Below are 27,068 nucleotides of genomic sequence, written 5' to 3'. Positions count from 1 at the left end.
GGCTAATATGACAAGGTAGAGATAAGTAAGTTTTTGTAAAACATAACATAACATAAATAATAGGATAACAAAGGGTCACCAGGGCCCATCTAGGTTATCCTGTATCAGTCGCACAGCGACCTCGTCATCAGTACTTAAAGATACACTTACAAGTACACAATACATTATATACTAATTCTAAATATTTGGCCCATTAACAGGGCTAAGTCCTGCAGCGAAATCCTCTACAATTTGTGGTCCCCATACATGGGGATCATGTCTTGTTTAACTATAGTAAATTTCTTATAAAAACTATCATGCAGCTCTATACATAATTATAAATCTAATAAATTTAAGTGCTTATCTAATCTGTTTTTAAACATTGTCAAACTAGTGCTATTTACAACCATCTCTGGCAATGCATTCCAGAAGTCTACCACCCTATGACTAAAGAAATATTTTCTTATATCTAACCTGCAGCCTTGCTTTCTAATCTTCCTGCCATGATTTCTAGTCCTACTTCCCTCCTCTAAGGTAAAGAATTCATCAGTCACTAGAAACCTTTAGAAAATTTTGACAAGGAAAAAGGAAAGGCCACTTGTTTGGAGAAAATGAAAAGAAGAAATCATCATGGAATGTTTTCCACCACATCCTTTCCTTGTAAAAGGGAAGTTAAATTTCTAGCTAGAATCTAACATGATGGTGGTGAAGAGATCATGATGTATTGCTTCAAAGTACACTGTATTCACAACATACTTTATACACTGAAATACTTCATTAACAGGATTGTGTGACTTTTGTATTTGGGTCAATAGAATATTAAAAATTAAACTAAAATTTAACATCAAGGCTTCATATAGACAAATTTAATTTTAGGGTAAAAAATTTCTTTTGAGGCTCAGTCTCTTTACACCAGTGTCTTTTAATTCTTCTTTCACTTAACAAGCAAATTTTCTCACTATCTAGAAAAGGCTATGACTGTATGTTTTTTTTTTTTTTTTTTTTTTTTTTTTACAGTAGACTTAAACCTAAGAGCCAAATTAATAATTAACATTTTTATTTTACTGAAAAAGGAACACCGTCTGTCATTTACCTGAGCAAATCCAAGGAAGAAAAGTTTGTAGTTGGATGGAATGCCTGGCAGAGCTTCCTCTAGCCCATTCTCATTTAGCCACTTCTTGTAGGCCTGGAAGCTTGCCTTTAGTCCTCCATTGTCAGCAATATTTTCTCCTGGATCAAAGCAGTCAGTTATGTTTTACTTCCAGTTAAAAATAAATAAAATTACATGCATATATTGAAAAGAATATATACCCAATTAATGCAAACTTGAAATTAGAAGTAGTATTAAGGCAGTGACTATGTAATATGTATTGGTTTGGTAACGTGGATAGAAAACAAGAGAATAGATTGAGTCGAGAGTACTTGCATCACCCACCTAGTGTGAGTTTTCCATTGAGATGTTCTCCAAGAAATTCATAGGAAGAGTACTGGTCTTCAAAACATGTGGATAATTTGTTAAACTTTTCTGAAGTTTCATTCTTCCACCATGAGTTCAGGTTTCCATCCTTGTCATATTTTCTCCCTGAAAGTGTGTGAGCTGAATAAGTTTCATGCAAATTAAAACCACTTACAACCACAAATTAACAAATTAATTTTCCTGTGAAAACAATAATCTCCAAATACTGTATCTAATTCATACTGCCTATACATATTTGCTTTCCTCCACAGAGGAGCACTATATACCTTGCAATGTGGGAGCACTTCCATATACAGGTTGAATTCCGATTTAACGGCAAGCTCGGGGATTTGCCGTTGCCGTTAAATTGATTTTGCCGTTAAAGCCGATAAATACTAAAAATATAAGAAAATAATAGAAAATAAAAAGTTTCACTTTTTGCCAAAATATATCACCGAACTAACAAAGACTAGGACGAAAGTAAACGAATACGTCTTCTCTCTATGCTGTCTAGGCGGGAAATAACGCTTGTGGCAGGAAACTGCATGTGGGTTGGAGCGGCACACCAGCGCCGGTACATTGGTGCGGCGGAATCGGTACTAGGCGATGCCGGTAAATGCCGAAATGCCGTTAAAGACAACACTATGTTCCCACCGGAAATTTTTGCCGTTAAACACAGGATTCCGGTAAATCGCGTGCCGTTAAAGCGGGGTTCAACCTGTATGTATTCATAATAGAAAATCAAATTAGACAACAGGAACTGTACAAGGTAAGTCCAATGGGAGAAATCAGACCAAATGTAATTTCCCTACCAAAATGTCTCAGGGGAGCTTGATGTGGTTTGTGGCTTAATCCATACAACCATGGCCCTTACATTCTTCAGTGAGTCCAGCGATGTCTCCTCTTTGGGAAACGTTGTACAACTATAATTCACTGTACAATTATATAATTTTAACATGTCATTGCCTTCAGGTAATCCTACCACTGCCAATATTGTAGCATCCATAACTAGACACACTATGGCAGTTAATTGAGATTCATTAAAAGAAGTTTAAAATTCATGCTTACAAACTGAGCCAGTGGCCATTGAGTTGCAGTGAAGTCCAGCACTATTTATTATCCATCCAAACCTTAAACTTGGGCCTAGACGAAGCTTAAACTCATAACAAGATATCTAGTTGGCTGTTACTAAATAAGCATGAATGCAGCTGTAACAGGACACAAATGCAATCATTGTATACATATACAGTTACAAGTTTGCATCATCAAGAAAAAAGTGGAGATCTTTATGTTATTTGACCTGCAATAAACTAGATTGCATAGTTGAGCTTAAAGCCATAAATATACTACTGCTGACATTTATGTGCAAAATATATAGCAGCCATAAGAAATATTAAGTTTAAAGATAATAAAACCACATATACTAATGTTTATTTGTGCATGAAGCTTTTCCTTATTGCCTCACCACACTCACCTTGGTCATCAAAGGCATGCACCAATTCATGGCCCATCACTACACCAACAGTTCCATAGTTAAGAGCTTTTGGATTTCTCTTATCAAAAAATGGTGCTTGAAGAATACCAGCCGGAAATACAATGTCATTTCTGCAGCAAGAAATATATTTATGAAAATTAAATATTACTGTTTGTTATTTTGGAGATAAGACAGAAAGAGAAATACCTTTTCATAGAGAACAAAGAAAGAAAATAGTTTCAGGAAGTTTATTTGGCAAGGGAAAATTGAAAGACCTAATGTTCATCTAAATGGAGTTTGTACAAAATTACAACAGTCAAGCCCATCCAAAATTGTCTCAGAATTTTGTAATCATCTTGACTTGATCTGTAAGGTTCAGTTCACAGCTAAAGTCTTTCATGGGAGATTACTGTGACTTCAGATAAATTTCTCTACTCCTGCTCCAAGTCACAACATATCAGGTCTTTAGTGTGTACATACATACAGATGAGGATGAGGATTGTCATGAATATTATACAAAACAGTTGTGATATTTAACAGAAAATTTATCAAAGGTGATATGTAGCATATTGTAAATATGTACAGGACAACAAATCTTTCTTGACTTGATGACTAGGGATACAGTAGTGTTTTCATTTAATAGACAGAGACAAACTCATACCCATTACTATGCAATTTATAGTTCAGGAGTAATATTAATATAAACATACTCAAATTTAGTCTTTGACCTCACCTGGATGGTGAGTAGTAGGCATTAACAGTAGGTGGAGACATGTCCCATCGCGTCTTGTTGACTGCCTTCTTGAGGCGAGCCAGCTCCTTCTTCATGGTGAACTCCCTGATTTTCTTGTTATTTTGGAAGTATTTATCTTTCACTATCTTCAATCCTGCAAATTCCTTATCCAGTTCTTCTGGATTAAGTATATAATCTGGAAATCCTGGGAGATGAACAGATATTGTTGAATCTATAGTACAGTATCTTCATTTTCGATTTATCACAAAATTCCAGTAAGCCAGAGTGTATAATATCCAACATCTCATTTACTACTCCATATTAGTGTGACACAATAGCAGTTTGTGGCTTCATTAATTTTAAAAATATTACATAATTTTTACTGTAGCAAGATTTTTTAAAAATGTATATTTAAACAATAATGAAAAAGGTATACTACTTAAGCTTTTTTACTTCTATGTTTAATTTGATTTTAATTGTCATAATACTAGACCATATTTAAAAAATCTTTGCTTTGGGAAGAAGCAGTTTCTGTTGTTGTCCTTCAAATGCATCTTTCTAGTGAAGATTTAGTAATCATATCAACAACAGAATACTACTAATATATTTTGTAAATTACAGTTTTATGAAAGTTAATGCTATATATTAGATAAATTGCTACCTATAAAAATACTGTCATTAAAATCTTTGGGAGTAAACATTGAACAACACTGAAGAAAAAAAAATTGACATACCAATCATTTCAGATATAGAAACTGCTTTTTCAATAGCTTTTCTCTGAGTCTCTTCATCCATCCATGTCACAGACTGCAAGTTTTCTTCAAATGATTTGCGAACTCTGTCTATCATATCTTCAGCCTGCAAAGAGATGTTGAATCACATATAGAAAATACACAGGTCATCAATTGTTACTCTTCTGTTTGCTGAAGTATCTAATATAACAGAAGTTTCCATTGACCTATTTGTGTTGGAAGTTTCCTCTTACATTACTCCTCTCAACTTTCTTACCTCCCTCTGAGATATTTTAGTTTGTTGCCCATCTCAATTTTTTGGGACCTTCTCCTTTCATACACACACTATCCAGTCCACCTTTGCAGCTCTTCTTTTCATTTTATCTTTAACAAACTTACTAAACTTCCTTATTTATACTCTTTCATTACTTTTACCATTACATAATACTCACAAAACAAACACATGAAATAAATATCTCTACTGCATGAATCTCAAGATCCACAGTGACCACATCACACCCTTCACTTCATTCATCATTCATTGAATTTTACACATGAGATGACTCCTGCAAATATTCCCTTCACCTCCCCCAGCAAGGAATGACGTCTTGGAATGATATGCTGCTATAAGGTATGATCTGAATGAGTATATGATTTTCATACTTTTAAAAGGTGAGTTCAAGAGAAGGTTGATTTTGGAGTTACTGAAGGCATGGATTGGAGAAAAAAATCTGAAGTTTGTGAATGGAACCAAACTGAGTAATGAAAATTATATGAATTTGGAAAAAGACTACTCATAAACTATCACTCTGACCAAAGAATTACCATTTACCATATCTTTTAGATCCTTGCTGAATGCTTCTCGTACAAACATGGCTCCTACTGGCTTTCCAAGAGCATTACTTGTTTGCATGACGCATTCCCTCCACACTTCATCTGTCCCCACAACTCCCATCAAGGCTTTCTCCATCACCTTTGCTGCCTCTTGGAATTCCTGAGACAGGAAATCAACGTAGTTCTGGACAACTTGCCATACCAAGTAGTTGTGGAGGTCTCTGATGTAAAACAAGTAAAGGTATATTTGAAGTGATAATGAAAATTTTCACAAATTTATTTTCTGTAGACAGTTAAGAAGCAGACATTATTTGCTTAGCATGAGAAAGTCAGTTTTGTACCTTCTAATATTGTTTGTTGAAAGTAAAACCTTTGATGTAAGTAAATGTAACTTAATTCTAATAACTAGAAATTATTTAGCAGTGGATCTCTTAATAGATACTTATTGGCTCTCCAATTCTTACCAAATGCCAACAAAGTTACCTTACTCAGCCATCCTCCTTATGAAACCTTCTCAAAAGAATAAAAGGAAAGCTGCAAGACCTGTGATACTCCCTTGATAATATTCATTATATACTCATATACATATATCTATTTATTCCTATTGATAAGATTACAATTTTTCATTTGTCTTCTAAAGCCACCTATTGAATTTGAACTAGCAATTTGATCACTGTTTTAATCATTTAACATTTTTATAGCCAATTTCAGTATTCTTACTATAATTACTGACTATATGGATTTTCTCCATATCCTCCAGCCACTTTAATACCTCAACCAGAATAACTTTTAATTATGCCTCTTTAATGAATTTACTTTGAACTAGCTTCACTCTCCTTATGTGTGGAACATAATGCATTCCACATATTCTCATCATCTCCATGTATTGACTCCAGCAGTGTTACAGTATAGAGGCCAAAATGGTATGAGATAGTTAAGATAATATTTGACCATTGCCACATAACAGTAATATTACCTATACTACACTCATACTCTAACACTCAGTGATGAGTTTCAGTGTTAGATTATCTTTGTTTCTAAATAAGATTATGTACATAAATATTGCTTAATTCAAGAGTAAAGAATAATCAAAACCCAAACTGTTTCATGTCTGGAATTATTGTACTAAAGTGACTTACAAAGAACCTATTATTTTTTTTTTTTTTCTTTTTCCTTTTTATTTATTTTATTAATCAAGGTGAGCAACATAAATAAATAACACTTACATGATTCCTTCTTCAGAATACTGTGTTTCATTGAGAATGATTGTGAGATTCTTCAAGTAATCTGGGGCATAAACAACTACTTTGTCATTGTCACCAATGGGATTAGGTACTTCATTGAATGGGGATAGAATGAATGTTTTCCAGTCCATCTGAAAGAAATTTCTTATTTGAGTATTTCATAGATAAACTTTAAGCCCAGCATCCAACACCAACACTTATGTATGTTTGGCACATTTCTAAGTAGTGGCACCTTAAAGGGATACTTACAAATGGGGCCAGCTCTGCAAGCTCGTTGATTGTCATGGGGTGATACAGGTCATTGTCATCCCTGCGCTGGTCATCTGGGGTAGAGATCTTGGCCAGCTTTCGTTCTAGATCTACAATGCCTTGAGCTGCTTTGCGAGTCTCGTTCTCTTGGCCTCCCAACAGCACTCCAATCTGTGCATTTGTTTAGCATTTTATCACAGTTACAATAATTAATCCACTTTTATTGAATATTATATTACATGAAGGGCCTGTTTGATCATGGACAACATCTTCCTAGTTATCCAATTCAGGATCCCTTTTAATGCCTAAAGTAATCATATAAGCTCATATTATGGAAAAGAAAATGTCTAATAACTTAAATAAATCTATGAATATGTCTAAGGAAATCACCTGTAAAGAAAGATTGTTAAAACCATTAATCTCATTACCTTTGTAATGTAGTCCTCATAAGCATTGACTACATCTTTGTCTGACTCATTGAGATAGTAGTTTCTTGCTGGTAGAAAAAGACCACCTTCATCAAACTGAAAAAAAGAAGGAAAAGTTATGTGGGGATAATTCAGTAGTCATATACTGCTATCAAAAGATATACTGTATGAGGGTAATATTGATTTCAAATTCACATGTGCTCTTTTAGATAATTTACAGGTCTTACTTCATGATTCTTTGAAGGTATGAAAACTCTAGGAATTTGGCATATAAATAATGTGTTAGTTTGGACATTAGTTGTTTTCAATACGCATAGTGTACACAATATTGCAAGCTGTTGATGGCTAAGTGTTGGACAAATTCAAATTCAAATGGAGCCAAAGAATATGTAGATATTAAAATATACTGCACAGATTTGGAGCTGCCTTGTGATTTTCATAATAATGGGCTGTAAAGAAACAAATCTTGGGAGAAGAAATACTCCATTAGCATTTCATTGCAATAGATTATAGATTTATCTTTGGATCAGCGATGGGTTCTGTTTTTGGAAGAAAAAAAAATTTAGGTTCACACAACATCCTGTCATATGCTTATGAGTGACAGAATATCATCAAATTATTAAATAAGCAAGTGTAACAAAATTTATAAAGACTGTAGGATATTTACCAGTAAGACATGTGAGGAAGAGTTTTTGTAGTCTTCACTGACCCTCCAGGAGAAGAGTGCACCAGAGATAAACTCTACTTTGCTGAGAATCACATCCTTGGTCAGGTTGTAGTCAATAGTAGACCAGTTACCTGTGATGGACCACCCACCCATTTGCTGGAACACACACACACACAAAAATTAATATAATGACTGCATCTCTAATTATGTATCCAGTGTATTCTTATTCAACCTAATACTAGTGTACTTCAGTCTTACCTTGATCATCTTCAGCACAGGTGTAGCTCCAAGTTTCTCTATAGTTTTGTTGACATCCATGCAGGACTGGTAAAATATTCGAGCTTTTTGCTCTGCTTCACTCTTGGAGGTCACATTTGATTCTGTAAGGCGTAAAAGTTCTTCAGTAGGGATGCTCAAATCAAAGAACAATAATAAGGATAGTAAGATATAATCCTCATAAAGATCACTGGTTATCTAAAATTTTTTCCATCATTAAAAAAAGAAAATGATTGACCCCTGTAGAAAAAAAGTAGTTGTCAAAATATGTTTCAAGGCAAAGAAAGATATTTACCCAAAGCCCTCCGTAAAATTATATTGTTGTCTGCTGCCAGTTTATTGAGGGTTCCCCACATTGGCTTCCCTTCGGGAATAGGATTCTTGGCCACCCATCCCCCACAAGCATATTCATAGAAGTTCTCACATGGATCAGCACTGAGGTTCATGTTACTGAGCACAGCCCCAGACACCATCACACAGTCATGGCTCAGGCATAATCTGCTTGCACCTGTAAAATACAAACTTTTGAAATGCTGGTGCTATAAAGTTATTTCATCTATATTTCTAATAAAAGACCAAATCTGTGAAATGGAGTGTTAAGTAACAAACTGGCTACATGACATGAAAATTTAATTTATGGATTTGACAGGATAAGAAAATGATAGCAAGGATGTGTTTTCATGGAATCCGAGTGCCTTAGACACTTCTGAAATTATTTTTCATTTCCTATGGTATGTAAGATAGTGCTCTATTCAGGCACTCAGATTAGTATCCAAAGCATTATTTATTCATTGATTTATTTCATTGCATTACTTATTATTTATTCATATATTTTATTTATTTGATTGATATCTTTTAATTATTTTCTATTTACTTTTATTGTATAGTATTTTATGTAAGTATGTATATAATTTTGTGTGTGATTTAGTTGTAGATAGATTTGGACTTCAATCCTTGGGAAAAATTATCTTAATATTTCTTCATTAGTTATAATAAATTTCAGGTATGAATTGGAAAAAGATATTGACAAAATAGATAGAGGGACAGGATAAATATATAGCCAAAGGGTAGGTAAGCATATAGACAGAAATCTTCACAAAACTTCATGAATGACGAGTACAGAACAAACCTGTAGAACTCGGTAGCAGAATGGACATGGGTCTAGTTTTGAAGTGTAGGATGGCCATGAGTGCCAGCAGCAGCAGCAACAGCACGAGGCATCCGACCAACAGGCACTTTTCTAAGCCAGTGCGAGACCGCCACCAGTGCGAACCCTGAGGGACACTGACACTTTTACCTCATCCCCTCTCCTCTCTCTCTCTCTCTCTCTCTCTCTCTCTCTCTCTCTCTCTCTCTCTCTCTCTCTCTCTCTCTACCATATTTTGAAATACTTCAACGCTGCACCTCTACAACTTTCAAAAGGCTCTAGATCAATGGTTCCCAACCTTTTTTGTCCCTTTCCCCCTTTCCAGTCACTTTTTCACCTGTGGTCCCCTACAACAAAATATGTTAAGCGGGTCACTCATGACCATCCCAAGGGCCAAATTTGTCACGTGGGCCGTGGGTTTGACACACCCCTGATACCGTTACCTAATGTAGAGCAATTCTAGCATTTAAGCACTCAGTTTTAAGGATTGTATACAGTAGTATGAATTTCATTCTGAGCCACATGTCTCCTAATTCCAGTATGATAAATCTAAGAATAAGTAGAATCTTTATGGACCCATTGAAATTCTTCCATGGACTGCTGGTTGGGAACTACTGCTCTAGATGAAGTTAGGCAGGTTTTTAAGTGCATTTTTTTCAAGGCCACAGGGACAAATTAACAAGTGTAGCCTCTGAAAATAGTCATAGTGAGAAGGCAAAGGATTTCTGATTACAGTGTGTGTATTTACTATTTGTTTACCTATTTGTGTATTACAGGGCCCGAGCTAAGCTCTCTGTGTCCTGTCTCCTTGTCCATTCCTGTCATATCTCTCTTTCATCTGATTGACACACACCACGTCAACGACATGACTGCTCAGTTTATTCCACTTATCAATGCTACGATGCGGGAAACTGTATTTTCTCACGTCATTTAGACAGATGTCCTTTATTAGCTTTTTTCCATGTCCTCGGAGATGATTACTTGTGGTCACCTTTATCAACTCTCTATCCAGTATGTCAATCTTGTTCACCAATTTATACATAGTTATCATGTCTCCTCTTGTTCTTCTCTCTTCTAATGTGGTCAGCCCCAGCTTCCTCAGTCTTTCCTCATAGTCTAACTCCCTGAGTCCTGGTACCATCCTTGTTGCCAGCCTTTGTACCCTTTCTACCTTCTTCACATTTTTCTTCATATGCGGTGACCAGACACATGCTGCATATTCTAGCTGGGGTCTTATTAAGGTACATAATATCTTCTTCATCATTCCTTCATCTAGGTAGTGGAATGCAAGGCCAATATTTTGAAGCATGTTGTATGTTTTCCAAAAAAATCTTGTTAATGTGTTTCTCCGGTGACAAAGTGTTTTGCACGGTTACTCCTAAGTCTTTCTCCTCATTGGTCTCTTTAATTTTCTCATCACCCAGCCTGTAATCCCTGTTTGGTCTGTATCTACTTCTTCCCATTTTCATAACATGGGTCTTTTCTATATTAAATTCCATCTGCCACTCTTTACTCCACTCATATATTTTATCAAGATCTTCCTGTAACTTGTTACAATCTTCCACATTCTTTACTCTCCTCATAATTTTAGTATCGTCCGCAAACATGTCAATTCCTACTGGCATATCATTAACATAAATCAAAAAGATGATGGGACCCAGCACTGACCCTTGTAGAACTCCACTGGTTACCTTCTTCCACTCGGACTTCTTTCCTCTCACCATTGTTCTCATTTCTCTTCCCATTAAGTAATTTTCCATCCATTTTGCTAGTTTATCATTTACTCCTCCAGTCATCTTTAGTTTCCACATCAGTCTATTGTGTGGTACTTTATCAAAGGCCTTTCTCAAGTCCAGGTAGATAGCATCCACCCATCCCTCTCTATGTTGCAGTATGTCAGTCACTCTTGAATAAAAACATAATAAATTGGATGCACACAATCTTCCTTTTCTGAAACCAAACTGCCTTTCACTCAGAATGTTTTCACTTTCTAGATACTCACTCCACTTAGCTTTAATTACTTCTTCACATACCTTGCACAATATACTAGTCAACGATACTGGTCTATAATTTAGCGGGCACAATGTCAGCTCTTTTCCACTCTTTCGGGACTAATCCTGTTCGTATGGAGGTATCCACAATATCAAATATGGGGTTCAACAATTGATCCTTACATTCTTTTAGCAACCTCCCAGATATGCCATCAGGCCCCATTGATTTATTAATATCCAGATTGCTTATAATTTTCCTTACGTCTTCCTTAGTAACCATGATGTCCTGCATTTGCTTTATTTCCGTAGGCCTTCCTCCCATAAAATGCTCCTCCTTTGTAAACACTTTGCAAAAGTTGTCGTTCAAAATTTCAGCTATATCTCCAGCATCTTCATATACTTCTTCCCGTTTTTACCTTTTCTATTGCCTCCCTTTTATTTAGTTTTCCATTTATGAATTTGTAAAACATTTTGGGTCACTATCACAGTTTTCCACCACCCTCTGTTCATATTCCTTCTGTGCTGTTCTCCTTACTTCAACATATCTATTCCTTGCTGTTTTGTAGCCTTCCTTGATAATACATCACTGTTTTTCTTAAGTTTCTTCCATGCCTTTTCTTTGTTCTTTTTTGCTTCTTCACAATTTCTATTAAACCACTGTTTATTATTTAAAGTCCCCTTCTTGTAATATGGCACAAACTTTTCACAGCAGAGTTATACAAATCCATAAATTTATCGTATTTCAATTGCATATCTCTTTCCTGGTATACCACGGACCAGTCAATTTCATTAAAGAACTCCCTTATATGGTTATAATTTGCCCTAGTATAATTTAATTTTTCCTCCCTGCGTTCCACAATCTTATTCGTGCTTAATTCTGTATCCAGCTCAAAGCTTAGGACATCATGATCGCTTTTCCCCAAGGGACTTTCATGTTCAATTTCCTCTTTTAGAGAGATTCCCCTGGTAAATACCAAATCCAACCTTGCTGCAACATCTTGTCCCCTGCACCTTGTTGGTGATCTCACCCACTGTGCCATCAAGTTATTTGTTGCTACCTTTAACAATTCTTCTGCCCACTCACCACCATTCACCACTTCGTAGTCTTCCCACACTATTTCTTTGCAATTAAAGTCTCCAACTATCATCACTCTATCCTTTCTGTTGAGTTCTTGCTTCATTCTGTCTAGAGTATTTCTCATCACCATTTGGTACTGTTCATATTCCCAAGCACTGGTTCTGGGTGGTATGTATACTGTTATAATATTAATGTCCCTCTTGCCATCTGTTATAAGCATACTTATCACTTCCTCATTTCTCTTACTATAGTTCACCTCCTTCACTATCAGATCTTCCTTAGTAAGAACCATTATACCACCACCACCTTTATTTTTCTATCATTTCTCCATACTTTGTAGTGTTTTACAACAAACCAGTCTAGCTTTATTTCGGCCTTAGCTTTGTTTCCACTACACACATTATGTCCGGTTCGTTATTTCTTAGGTAATCCATACATTCTAGCCTCTTAGACAGAAATCCATCTATGTTCGTGTAAGTCACTTTTATTCCATTCCTAGTCTCGTTCTTCCATGTAATGCCTATTCCGTCTGTTTTATCCACCACTTCTTTAGCCTCCCATTTCTCATCCTCCAAAAACTTGATCTTTTCCTCCTCTGTTCTTTCGTCATTCCTCTCCTTCACTTCAGATACTAGCTCCTTCATCTTCATTCTCTCATCTTGTGACATATTTCTTCTTATGTAAATTGTTTTGGTTTCCTCAGAGTCCTTAAGTTTCCAAGCCCTCCTCAACAAGGCCTCCGCTGCCACCTGAGACTTTAATTTCAATTTTAATGGTCTATTCTTGCCTTCCTCAAAAGCTCCCAATCTCACACTTTCTTCTACCTCAGCATATAGGTCCTCTTCTTCCACAGAGATCTTGTTCAGTAAAGACTTAATCTTGTCATTTTCCTTATCCCTCCTGTCCTGCCAGTTCCTGTTAGTTTCCTCCGCAATCCTATTATGATCACACATTTTTTCTTTTCAGCAATATCTCTCACCACATACTCATTTTCCTTTAGTGCCTTTACCATTTCCCTCTGCGTAATCTCTTTATTTTCCTCTTCCTGCTTTTTTACTATCTCCCTAAACGACCTTTGTACCTCCAGATGTTCATGATTCACTTCTTTCATCCTGGTGTCAATTAGATTAAGACATTCCTCTTTCTTCAAGTCCCTTCGGATATTTTTATCTCCATTTCCATGAGTGTGTGTGTGTGTGTGTGTGTGTGTATTACCTACCTAGTTGTATTTACCTAGTTGTAGTTTTACAGGGCCTGGGCTTTTACGCTCGTGTGGCCCCGTCTCCATATCTACACTTATCCAATTTTTCTTGAAACACTCGTTGCTGTCACCACTTCTTCACTCAGACTGTTCCACGTCTCAACACATCTTTGCGGGAAACTAAATTTTTTTATATCTCTTTTAGACATCTTCCCTTCCTCAGCTTTTTACTATGTGATCTTGTGCTTCGACTGTCATATTCTTCTCTCAGGAGCAGTTTCTCATTATCCACTTGGTCCATTCCGTTGATCAATTTATAAACTTGTATCAGATCCCCTCTCTCCCTTCTCTGCTCCAGAGTTGGTAGATCCATAGCCTTTAGTCTTTCCTCATATGTCATCCCTTCAAATTCTGGAACCATTCTTGTAGCCATATTTTGTAGTCTCTCCAGCTTCTTTATGTTTCTTTTTATGGGGGGTCCACACTATACCTGCATATTCCAATCTGGGTCTTATTATAGTACTTATCAATTTCTTCATCATTTCTTTGTCCATGTAGTGAAATGCTAATTCAATATTCCTTAGCAAATTATATGTCTCTCTGAAGATTTTATCTATATGGTTTACCAGTTGATTGTTTTCTTCCATCGTCACCCCCAAATCCTTTTCCTTTTTTACTTTCTCCAGTTCTACTCCATCTCCCATCTTGTAGATTCCCACTGGTCATCTTTCACTTTTAACCATTTCCATGACATGGCTTTTGTCCACATTGAATTCCATCTCCCACTTTTTACTCCATTCCCAGATCTTATTTAGGTCTTCCTGCAGTATTTCACAATCCTCATTTTGCTTTATAACTGCACAGTTTCGCATCGTCTGCAAACAGATGTGTGTGTGTGTGTGTGTGTGTGTGTGTGTGTGTGTGTGTGTGTGTATTTACCTAGTTGTATTTACCCAGTTGTGTTTTACAGGAAAAGACCTATGCTCGTGCTGTCCTGTCTCCATACCTATAGTCATGCAGTTTAGCCTTAAAGTCATCAATATTTCTTGTTTAAACTACTATTTCATCCACACTATCCCTGCATATTTCAATCTGGGTCTTATTATAGTACTTATCAATTTCTTCATCATTTCTTTGTCCATGTAGTGAAATGCTAATTCAATATTCCTTAGCAAATTATATGTCTCTCTGAAAATTCTATCGATATGGCTTGCCGGTTGATTATTTTCTTCCATCGTCACTCCCAAATCCTTTTCCTTTTTTACTTTCTCCAGTTCTACTCCATCTCCCATCTTATAGATTCCCACTGGTCGTCTTTCACTCTTTCCCATTCCCATTACATGGCTTTTGTCCACATTGAATTCAATCTCCCATTTTTTACTCCATTCCCAGATCTTATTTAGGTCTCACTGCAGTACAGTCATACCTCGCCGAACACGAAACTCGCGTATACACGAATCGGTAAAATATCTCATATTTCGCTGAGCACGACTTTGACTCGCGATTGCACCATTTGGTCTCCATTTGAATCTCCCGCTGGATGCACTTGACCTCCCCTCCCAAGCGTCTTGGACTCTTCGTAATTTGCTGAAAGTCATGGAAGATGCAACATCCCTCTTCACTGAAACAGATCCCATCCCTACAAGGAGACCTTACGCCATATAGAAGCATCTGCCAGTCAGAGGCCCATCATTTCATATTTCAAGACCCCTCCAACCAGCAAATAAACTAAAGGTACTAGTACTATAATTAAATAAAATGTGTACTTGGTACTTCATTTATTGTTGTTTTTTCAGCCTTTTTGGTAAAAAACTTTTTTGGAGGATCTGGGAAAGTAACCCCCATTTTCCCATAGGGCCTATTATTCGCCGAACACGAATCTTCGCCGTACACGACGAGCTCAGGAACGTAACTGTCGTGTTGGGCGAGGTATGACTGTATTTCACAAAACTCTTTTTGCTTTATAACCCTGCACAGCTTCGCATCGTCCGCAAACAGATTTATGTAGCTGTTCACTCCTTCTGGCATGTCGTTTATATATATGAGAAAAAGTATTGGCGCCAATACTGACCCCTGCGGCACTCCACTTTCTACTGCTCTCCACTTGGACTTCAGATCTTTAACTACCGTCCTTATTTCTCTCCCCCTCAAATAATTTTCCATCCATCTCAATGTGCTTCCTTTTAAGCCACCCTTCTCCTCTAACTTCCACAGTAATCTTGCATGTGGCACTTAATCAAATGCCTTTTTTAAATCTTTCAGTATTCTGCCTGAGACTTCATCCGGTCCCATTGCCTTCTCTTCATCCAATTTCTTCATTAACTCTTTTATTTCAAACTTGGTTACTTTAATCTCTTTCATGTGTGTATTTACCTATTTGTGTATTAAATGCCCGAGCTAAGCTCTGTGTGTGTGTGTGTGTGTGTGTGTGTGTGTGTGTGTGTGTGTGTGTGAGAGAGAAGCAGTGGTGTGATCCATCCTCCACTCACGGGATGTAGAACGTGACTGATCTGTTGGCGAGGATAGCTTACGGATCTCGTTAAGCATTATTCCATGTCATTCTCAAGGTGAAGGCATACAACGCAGCATTACCGCCGCGTGTGACCGATGAAAAAGATTTGTTCCTGTCTAGATTCTCATGAGATATGGAACTGTTTTTGAGAGAGAGAGAGAGAGAGAGATGAAGTTGGAAGAGGAATGATAAAAAAGAGGAAGAAAAAGGATGAGCTTCCTTGTCTAGCCTCAGTTATGCAAAAAGAAACTTATTCACACAGATCCTTAAGTTGCTCTCTCTCTCTCTCTCTCTCTCTCTCTCTCTCTCTCTCTCTCTCTCTCTCTCTCTCTCTCTCTCTCTCTCTCTCTCTCTCTCTCTCTCTCGGTTCAAACTGTGTATGCACACAAACACTAAAAAGCTTTCATCTGTTAAGCTAAAAATTAAGATGATTAACTCCGGATTGGCCTCATCATTGCGACACCTACACGCATACACACACACAGAGAGAGAGAGAGAGAGAGAGAGTTCCCTCTTCTTTGCTCGTATTTTTAAAAGCTTTTGGAATCATCATGATTTTTAAGGGCCATGGAAATTATTACTGGGGTTTTCAGATGCTTTCTCATTGACGATGCATAACCTTTGTTAAAGTTATTCGAATCAAAATCAGCCTTTAAAACAGTGTAACTATTCACAAATGCCATAAAAATTATTTGGCATTTTTCTAATAGGCGAAGCATAGTTCTAGTTAAACCATTATTGAGTCATTTTTAATATGAAAATTTCAAGGCACTTGTTAAATTTTGGATGAAGACCCAAAGTGGGATATATATATATATATATATATATATATATATATATATATATATATATATATATATATATATATATATATATATATATATATATAAACATCCCTGTCTGTGTATTTGTCTAATCTTGCTTCTTTTAAAGCTCTCTATTGACAATACTAACAACCTAATTACTGTATCCATTCCATTCATCAACCACTATTAGAGAACAAGTTTTTCCTATTTATTTCTTAAACCTAAATCTTGCAAGTAAATCCATTATTTTTTTTATCATGGTTATTGATCCTAAAAGCTCTGGTTATATTTCCTTACATATGAAAAAGAATAATTAAAACACCTTTGGAAATCCCTTAGGTTATAGAAGAAATGGTAACAAACAGTGGAATCTCGTGAAAACCCATTAACTTCCACCAGAGAGGCTGTTGCAGGTTGTAAAGATAAGACACAACAGATGCTTGAGAGTACGATACTACGTATGTTACGAACTCAGGCTGCTCCTTGTAATGACCATGACTCAAGCCACTAAAGGCGAGCACACAGGGCACAGGCAGGAGCTTGTAAGGGAGACAGGCGACTGTGTCTCATTTGCTGCAGCTTGTTGGTAATGTTGTGACTACTCTCCGTGACCACGGGACCCTGGTTAGTCCAAACCCTTCTCCCATTTTCTTTTCTTTAATGTAGGATGAGTTATAATCAAAGGCAACAAAAAAGGGAGAAAGAAAACCTATTGGGAAAAAGGCGCATTGGAAAAAAGAATCGTTTACCTAAAAAAAAAAAAAATAAAATAAAAAATAAAGATATGGGTGAAGTATGCTGAAGCCGGGCGTATCAGATAATGACACGGTGTGAACGACTGTGTGTGTGTGTGTGTGTGTGTGTTTATGTAGTGGCGTGAATGTTTTCTTATCTTCTTACTTTTTTTTTTTACTTCTTTTTTATGTAAAGGGAAACCGACTAAGGGCAACAAAAACGATTAAACAAAAAGATCCACTTAGATGCTAGTCCCGGAACAAGGCCGAGAGAGTTAGCCAAAATAAAGGGATAAATGTCCTGAAAGCTCTCTCTTAAATGAGTTCAGGTCATAGATAGATGGAAATACACAGGCAGATAAGGAGTTCCAGAGTTTATTAGAGAAAGAGATGAATGATTGAGAGTACTGGTTAACTCTTGCGTTAGAGAGGGTGATAGAATAAGGGTGAGAAAAGGAAGTCTTGTGCAATGAGGCCTCGAGAGGAGGAGAGGCATGCAGCTAGCAAGATCAGAAGAGCAAGTAACATGAAAATAACGCTAGAAGATAACAAGAGATGCAACATTGCGACGGTGAGAAAGATGCTGAAGACAGTCAGTCACAAGAGAGGAATTGATAAGACGAAAAACTTTTAGTCCCATCCTACCTAATAAAACGGTACGAGTGGAAACCCCCCATGCATGCGAAGAATACTCTATACACGGACGGATAAGCCTCCTGTATAGAGTTAACTGTTGGATGGGGTGAAAAAAAAAAATGGAGACACAGAAAGCCAAAATTTATATTCATGTGAAGAAACTGTTTGTCACTCCATCGGTAGATAACTGCAATGCATTCAAGAATTGATTCTAATTCAATAGGGAACATTTAATATATTTATGGATATGTATGTTAGGTAAATATAGATTTTGTTACATACAGGAGCTGCCACGTGTTTGCCTACTGACTTCTAGCGGCTTTCTCTAGGTTCTGATGTTCTCATGTACGTATTTTATCTTATACACGTTTGCAAACATCACATGGAATATATGCATGAAGTGTCTGGGGCTGACACTGCATCGTTCAAACAGCTTTAGAAAAGTGGAAAGGTAGTTTTTAACGAATAACATTTTCACCTTGATTTCAAACACGCGTCCATATCAGATTCATGCATCAGACATGTTTTCCCGTAGCCTGAAAAGTGTTCCTTTCAACGTTGTGATGTTTTTTTTCAACATCTGGACGTGGAGGAGCCGAGTGACGCAGGTGTCCCCGCTCTACTTAAAATACTGTCAAAGTCATAATACCGACGCTGAATAAAGCTGAACATCCACATCCGCAACTCACATCCCCGTGTAAGAATTTGATTGTGCACACCTTGGCTTGTGTATGTTAAATTCACACTGGCCACTGTGTGATGTATATATGTGATAAGGTAAATGTTAATACTACCGGCCGCTATCTGTACATAATATTTAGACTAACTACCAATTATGCATATTCCTAGTGATCATTAAAATTCTATTTTCTTTATCATGACGTAAGGATATTCAATGCTGTGGCCAAGATGAATGAATAAGTCTGAAAAGGAAAATTATCCGCTGAATAAAGTAATACGGTGCTACTTACTGGAAAAAAAAAAAATCGTAAATGTAAAGTGCAGTTGTGTGTAGTTGTAGCGGTATCATTCATGTGGTATTTGTAAGAACTAAGGAGTGAAGCTGAGTGTTGTGGTAAAGGCTATGTAGTAAATGCAGAGAATGTATGTAAATGATGCGGTACTGATCATGTAATTAGTGTACCGAAATGACACACACACACACACACACACACACACACACACACACACACACACACACACACACACACACACACACATAGTTTAAGGAGGATACTAAAGCATGGCAGTACAAACCAAGGTATATAATAAAGTCCATCTTATACTGACCATGTGGTAGCGGATTGTGGTGGTGCCTGTTGGGAGTTCCTCGGTGCGCGCTGACCCAATGGAGCTGCTGTCGTCATCCATATCTGTCTGCTGCTTGTACCGCGTCATCTTGTCACAGAGTGAGGAGAGAGGGGAAAAAAAATCGTTAGACACATGAATAAAGTTACACTCCACACTTATCCCAGACTATTTTACAAGAAACCCCCAATGCGTAATGAAAAAACAAAAAACAAAAAAACTCAAAATTCATATCCAATAGATGCAATAGACTAGACTATTTTATCTCAAGTACAAGAAGGAAACACGGTAATATAGTAATAGGAGCTCTTTATCACGTGTGAAAAGAAGCAACAGTAGTGAGACTTGAGATTTATATTCCACGCTTACATCAGATTAACTTGTCACAGTTGCGAAAGACTTAAACCAGCACTTATACTCCTGTATCAGTATCCTTCCTGTTATTACCTCCTATACCGCCTACGAATTACACGTAGCAGTCACTCGCGCTGGTCCGAAAGTCAATAAAGTCCACCAATCCTGCACGACAAACTTATAATAAATAGCAGCAGAAAACATTAAGGAATGACCGCTATATAAGTAATGACGTGCTGCGGAGGAAGATCTGGCAATATAATGAATAGCATTAACAAGAAGGAAGAGGTAGAAGAACGAGATGGAGAAACAAAAAGGAAAGCAGAGGAGGATGAGAAGGAAAAAACAAGTAGTAGGAGAACTAGGAAAGAAGGAAGAAGGAGAATGAAAAGAATAATAAGAGGGATAGAAGTCGTGTGAAGTAACAGCTACACTGGAGAGGAGTGGAGCTGAGTGGAGAAATGGGAACATGTGACCTACATATCAACTACAAGACGCGCTTTTTTCCCATTAAATCTAATTATCATTAGTGTGAGCCCATTCCCCTTGCCTGCTCCAGGTTTGTTTATTACTGAAAATGACGTTAAATAATGGGACAGGAAGATGACGAAGCGGAGGTCTAATAGCAAGAAGGACCAAGGACTTCCGGTGGACAAGCTGTTAATGCCAAGACAGTATTCTCCAAGTCTTAAGTTTCTTGGTATTTTCAAGTGTTCCGGCGTCTTATCTCTGTTACTTATAACAGGCTGTAATGGAAGACATCGTGGGTTTTCAAGGGTGTTTTAATGTTGCTAGTGGTAGTTTGACAAGGATTCTACATCAGTAATGTGAAAAATATCCATGAGAGCTCGACTAATCATCTCTGTGACCTTTGCAAATGGTCCTTATGAGAGTCCAGAGCGTTTCGAAACACGATCCCAAGTCTCAGGCTGGGAAGCAGTGTGGGAGCATCCGGCGACGAGCTTTGAGGGTGGGGGTACATGAGTCGGGTGCTGGTGCTAGTGGTAGTAGTAATGCCGGTTACCGTGACAACGCTAGCTGCGCCTGGTCTTGTCTGTGTGGGTAATTCACCTCGGTTTGCCTGCTGGTCACCCAGCCAGTCTTCCCCATTACGGAGCGAGCTCAGAGCTCATTGACCGATCTTCGGGTAGGACTGAGACCATATCACACACAACACACACCGGGAAACCAAGGCCACAACCCTCGAGTTACATCCCGTACCTATTTACTGCTAGGTGAACAGGGGCCACACATTAGAGGCTTGCCCATTTGCCTCGCCGCTTCCCGGGACTCGAACCCGGCCCTCTCGATTGTGAGTCGAGCGTGCTAACCACTACACTACGCGGTGTGTACACTACTGCTACTACTTCTATTACTATTAGTACTTCTGTTACTACTACTACTACTACTACTACTACTACTACTAGTGTGTGTGTGTGTGTGTGTGTGTGTGTGTGTGTGTGTGTGTGTGTGTGTGTGTGTGTGTGTGTGTGTGTGTGTGTGTGTGTTTTAGAGCCATTTACGAGTAATGAGCGTCAGTTTCTCCTCCCTGGTTGCTGCGGTGTTCTTGTGATATATAGATAAACCAAACATCTAATATATTTGTTTTGATAACGTTGTTTGTTGTCTTAAATATATTAACTAAAGGAACTCTGGAGAGGTTGTTATAGACAGAGAAGTGTCTTCAGCACTCATTACTGTATTCCCTTTAATTTAAGTAAACTATTAAAAAAACAGTAAAAAGAAAAAAAATAGGAGTTTGGTCTTTGAAGCAATATTTAAAAAGTACGTTGGCCGAAAAAATCAACACAGAAGACCTGCACGGATGAGCTATAGCAAGTGATATAAAAGATTTAATTTACTCTCCTTTCACTTCCTGACAAGCTTTCAAGTGGAAGAGAGAGAAGAATCCTACAATAACTTGGGCGACAATAAGGACAGGACATCACCTTCACTAGACTCCACGTGTTGGTGAGGGCGCAGGCAAGGTTCAGCAGGGTCAGAGAGAGATTGGTTACGACTGAGATTTTTCTGGGACAATGTTCACCCGTATAGGTTCACCCAGTCTTAACCCTTTCAATCCAAGACAAATGATTCCTTAAATCCATCAACAACATTTTAGACACTTATGTATAACAGTTTCTCAAATTCTTCTGTAGGCTGGAAAAGACAAAAATAATCCTCTGCGCTATCTATTCTTCTGTTCTTGTTAAGGTTAACAAGGCCGCAGCAGTGTAAGCGTTAAAATGGGTACCTATCAGCTAGGACTGGAGACGTCAAGGCGGCGAGGAAGGAAGTGACCTCCCTTTTCTATATACCGAAGTCCAAGAAGGGTGACACAACAACGCTCACGATGAGTGCAACACGCCGTTATGTTACGTAGAGAGGTGGGACAGAGAACCCAGAAGACTCTTTCATTAAGGGTTATCATTCCCAGAGGTTGGGGTACGGGCTGACTGGAATTAAGGCGTGCAGCGTGAGGGGACTAACGATGATGAGTCTGCACAGTTTAAACAGGCAAGGAGGAGCAAGTGATACTCGTATCATTAATCTGACGTAAAATAATTTGTGTTAAACCGATGCCGTCCCCGTCAAATTGTGATTTTTTTTTTCTTCAATACAAAACTTTGTCTCTCCGAAAAATGAAAAAAAAAATGTAAAGGTAAAATTGGTATACAGTAGATTTCAGCCATTTGGGCTTAAATCCTAATCTACCAGCTAAATTTCATCCAATTTGAAGCTACAGTTCCTATGTCCATTAAACATACACACACATACACACACACACACACACACACACACACACACACACACACACACACACACACACACACACACACACACACACACACACACACACACACACATATATATATATATATATATATATATATATATATATATATATATATATATATATATATATATATATATATATATATATATATATATATATATATATATGGTGTAATTCACCACCACGATCGTCTGCTGGTCACCCAGCCACTGTGTGTGTGTGTGTGTGTGTGTGTGTGTGTGTGTGTGTGTGTGTGTGTGTGTGTGTGTGTGTGTGTGTGTGTGTGTGTGTGTGTGTGTGTGTGTGTTCTTGTCGCTAGCTTTTTTTTCTTGTGTGTGTGTTACGTGGTAGTAGTAGTAGTAGTAGTAGTAGTAGTAGTAGTAGTAGTAGCAGCAGCAGCAGCAGCAGCAGCAGCAGCAGCAGCAGCAGCAGCAGCAGCAGCAGCAGCAGCAGCAGCAGCAGCAGCAGCAGCAGCAGCAGCAGCAGCAGCAGCAGCAGCAGCAGCAGTAGTGGTAGTGGTGGTGGTAGCAGCAGCAGCAGCAGCAGCAGCAGCAGCAGCAGCAGCAGCAGCAGCAGCAGCAGGTGCAGCAGCAGCAGTGGCAGCAGCAGCAGCAGCAGCAGCAGCAGCAGCAGCAGCAGCAGCAGCAGCAGTACTAGTAGTAGTAGTAGTAGTAGTAGTAGTAGCAGTGGCAGCAGCAGCACCAGCAGCAGCAGTAGTAGTAGAAGTAGTAGTAGTAGTAATAGTAGTAGTAGTAGTAGTAGCAGTACTAATACTAATAGTAGTAGTAGTAGTAGTAGTAGTAGCAGTACTAATACTAATAGTAGTAGTAGTAGTAGTAGTAGTAGTAGTAGTAGTAGCAGCAGAAGTCGGAGTCCTCTTCTGGGGTGGGGACCAGAAATGTCCCTAGGTCGGACTTTCTCGGTGGCAACCCAAATTATCTTGACACCTCCCTCGACTTTTTCAATAACTTCTGCAACATTCGCGGTCTTAGATCGAATTTTCAGTCTGTAGAACACCACCTCTCCTCTACTAAACCTCATCTTCTTTTCCTCACCGAAACAAAGCTGTCTGAGGCAACTGACAGTAGCCCCTTCTCTGTTCCCTCCTACTTTCTCTATCCTAATTTTCGTTCCCAAGCTGGATGTTGGGTCTTTGAGCGCAACGACTTAACTTGCTCTGGTGCCCAAGCCCTTGAATCTTCCGAGTTTTCCACCATCTGGCTTCGACTCAATAGTCTAACTAAATTCATTTGTGCTGTCTATCTTCCCCCTAACTCATCTGACTATAGTAAAAAAATTTACTATTCAACTTCTTAAGTGGAACAAATTCTATTCCTTTGTCCTTTTTTCGGAGATCACCATCCTTGGAGATTTCAATGTTCACCACCAGTTTTGGCTTTCCTCTCCCTTCACTGACCATCCTGGTGAACTAGCCTTCAACACTGCTATCCTCCATGATCTAGACTTATTCTAGAGCAACTGGTGCAACACTCTACTCGCATTCCAGACAGTCTTGCAGATACGCCCAACATTCTTGAACTTTTCCTTATCTCTAATCCTTCTGGTTATGCTGTTACCTTGTCTTCTCCTCTGATCACAATCTCTTTTCTGTATCTTGCCGTATTTCTCTAATTCCTCCTCAGGATCCCCCAGAGCGGAGGTGCCTCTGGCGTTTTGCCTCTGCCAGCTGGGGGGAACCTGAGGATTTATCATACTGATTTTCCCTTGAATGATTATTGTTCCCGTGTCAGAGACCCATCTCTGTATGCTGAACGCATAACAGAGGTGATAGTGTCTGGCATGGAGGCGTATATTCCTCATTCTTTTTCTCAACCTAAACCTTCTAAATATTCATTTAACACAGCCTGTTCTCGTGCTATATATGATAGAGAGGTACTTGAGCCTTCCATCTCCTGAATCTCACGCACTTTATATTTCTACCCAGAATCATGTAAAGTCTGTTCTTCAACTTGCCAAACACTACTTCATAAATAGAAAATGTCAAAATCTTCCAAACTTCAACTCCCCTCGTGACTTCTGGCATCTGGCCAAAAACATCTCCAATAACTTTATTTCTTCTTCTTTCCCTCTTTTATTTCATCCCGATGGTACCATTGCCATCTCATCTTTCTCTAAAGCTGAACTCTTCTCTCAAACTTTCGCTATATATCAGCTCTACTTTGGATTATTCTGGACTTGTCCCTCCTCCTCCTCCTCCCTCTAACTATTTCATGCCTTCAATCAAAGTTCTTCGTAATAATGTTTTCCATGCCCTCTCTGGCCTAAACCCACGGAATGCTTATGGACTTGATGAGGTTCCTCCTATTGTTCTCAAAAACTGTGGTTCCGTGCTTGCACCTTGCCTGGCCAAACTCTCTCAACTATGCCTATTAACCTTTCTTTCTTGCTTTGCTAGATGTTTGCCTACATTCAGCCTGTTCCTAAAAAAAAGTGACTGTTCTAATCCTTCAAACTACTGCTCATTAGCTTATTGCATGTCTAAAGTTTTTTTTTTTTTTTAATCTATCCTCAGTAGGAAGATTCTCAAACATCTGTGACTTCACAATCTTCTATCTGATCGCCAGTATGGCTTCCGTCAAGATCGCTCTACTGGTGATCTTCTGGCGTTCCTTACTGAGTCTTGGTCATCCTCTTATAGAGATTTTGGTGAAACTTTTGCTGTCGCGTTAGACATATCAAAAGCTTTTAATAGAATCGGGCATAAAGCTTTGATTTCAAAACTGCCCTCCTACGGTTTCTATCCTTCTCTCTGCAACTTTACCACAAGTTTCCTTTCTGACCGTTCTATTGCAGTAGTGGTAGAAGGCCACTGCTTTTCTCCTAAATCATCAATAGTGGTGTTTCTCAGGGTTCTGTCTGTTGTGGGCCGTTCACTGCGCTATGTTCTGGGCCATGCAGATGGGATCTCACAGAGCCCTATATAAGAATCCGCGTATGTTAGTGGAGCTGTCAGTATCACAGGGCTTGAAGTAAAGTCCATGAGACAGTCGATACGTGTATTGTTCGTTAACCGGCTACAGGTGACAAAACAATCCTGGCTAACTTGCGTGTGTGTATCCTCTCCTCGGTCTGGATGCAAACCTTCTGAGGATTGTGGGTAGGTATGGCTGCCAGATGCATGAGAGTGTAGAATATGTGTATTAGTATAGTGTTAAGTGTTTCCCTACCTTACTATCTAAGTAATATTCCTACACTGTCCTCCACTCTCTTTCTATAATTCATTAATGATCTTCTTAACCAAACTTCTTGCCCTATCCACTCTTATGTTGATGATACTACCCTACATCTTTCCACGTCCTTTCAGAGACGAACAACCCTTCAAGAAGTCAACAGATCACGCAGGAACGCTACAGAACGCCTGACTTCTGATCTTTCTAAGATTTCTGATTGAGGCAGAGAAAACTTAGTAATGTTCAATGCCTCAAAAACTCAATTCCTCCATCTATCAACTCGACACAACCTTCCAGACAATTATCCCCTTTTTCAATGACAATCAACTGTCTCCCTCTTCTATGCTGAATATCCTTGGTCTGTCCTTTACTCATAATCTTAATTGGAAACTTTACATCTCATCTCTTGCTAAAACAACGTCTATGAAGTTAGGCGTTCTGAGGCGTTTCTGCCAGTTTTTCTCGCCCCTCCAACTGCTAACTCTGTACAAGGGCCTTGTCTGGAATACTCTTCGCATGTTTGGGGGAGGAGGTTCCACTCACACAGCTTTATTAGATAGGGTGGAATCAAAAGCTTTTCATCTCATCAACTCCCCTCCTTTGACTGACTGTTTTCGGCCTCTTTCTCACCTCCGAAATGTTGCATCTCTTTCTATCTTTTATCGCTATTTTCATGCTAACTGCTCTACTGATCTTCCTAACTGCATGCCTCCTCTCTTCCTGCGGCCTTGCTGCACAAGCCTTTCTTCTTCCTCTCATCCCTTTTCTGCCCAACTCTTTAATACAAAAGTTAACCAGTACTCTCAATCATTCATACCTTTCTCTGGTAAACTCTGAAACTCCCTGCCTGCTCTTGTATTTCCATCTTCGTACGACTTGACTTCTTTTAAGAGGGAGGTTTCAAGACATTTGTCCCTGTCTTTTGGTTAATTCTTTACGAATCTTTTAGGGAACTTGTATTCAAGTAGGTTTTTTTCAGTGTTTTGCTGCCCTTCGCTAGTTCCCCTCTTGCATAAAAAAAAGTACTGGTAGTAATAGATGTAGTAGCAGTAGTAACAGTAGCAGTAGCAGCACCAGCAGCAGCAGCAGCAGCAGCAGTAGTAGTAGTAGTAGTAGTAGTAGTAGTAGTAGTAGTAGTAGTAGTAGTAGTAGTAGTAATGGTAGTAGAAGTAGTAATAGTTGTAGTAGTAGTTGTAGTAGTAGTAGTAGTAGGAGGAGGAGGAGGAGGAGGAGGAGGAGGAG

General features: G+C 38.4%; 1 protein-coding gene across 4 annotated transcripts in view; it reads right to left on the bottom strand.

Annotated features, from left to right (window-relative positions):
* The window catches only part of LOC123504831 (endothelin-converting enzyme homolog), a 63,270-nt gene that overhangs the window by 5,658 nt on the left and 30,544 nt on the right, over positions 1-27,068 (bottom strand). For all 4 annotated transcript variants that reach the window (XM_045255688.1, XM_045255690.1, XM_045255689.1 and 1 more), the window contains exons 2-15: positions 19,467-19,574; positions 9,201-9,345; positions 8,367-8,579; positions 8,054-8,175; positions 7,796-7,951; positions 7,129-7,224; positions 6,701-6,871; positions 6,434-6,582; positions 5,206-5,428; positions 4,377-4,500; positions 3,643-3,847; positions 2,910-3,040; positions 1,415-1,561; positions 1,073-1,209 (exon numbers count right to left, since the gene is read on the bottom strand). In XM_045255688.1, the coding sequence (XP_045111623.1) occupies positions 1,073-1,209; positions 1,415-1,561; positions 2,910-3,040; positions 3,643-3,847; positions 4,377-4,500; positions 5,206-5,428; positions 6,434-6,582; positions 6,701-6,871; positions 7,129-7,224; positions 7,796-7,951; positions 8,054-8,175; positions 8,367-8,579; positions 9,201-9,345; positions 19,467-19,574 (2,127 nt within the window). The remainder of the gene's footprint in view (positions 1-1,072; positions 1,210-1,414; positions 1,562-2,909; positions 3,041-3,642; positions 3,848-4,376; positions 4,501-5,205; positions 5,429-6,433; positions 6,583-6,700; positions 6,872-7,128; positions 7,225-7,795; positions 7,952-8,053; positions 8,176-8,366; positions 8,580-9,200; positions 9,346-19,466; positions 19,575-27,068) is intronic.

This window comes from Portunus trituberculatus, chromosome 17 (genome assembly GCF_017591435.1).
Source record: "Portunus trituberculatus isolate SZX2019 chromosome 17, ASM1759143v1, whole genome shotgun sequence".
NCBI classification, from domain to species: Eukaryota; Metazoa; Arthropoda; class Malacostraca; order Decapoda; family Portunidae; genus Portunus; species Portunus trituberculatus.
Note: the sequence above shows the minus strand (reverse complement) of the source record. Positions and strands in the feature narration are given on the sequence as shown.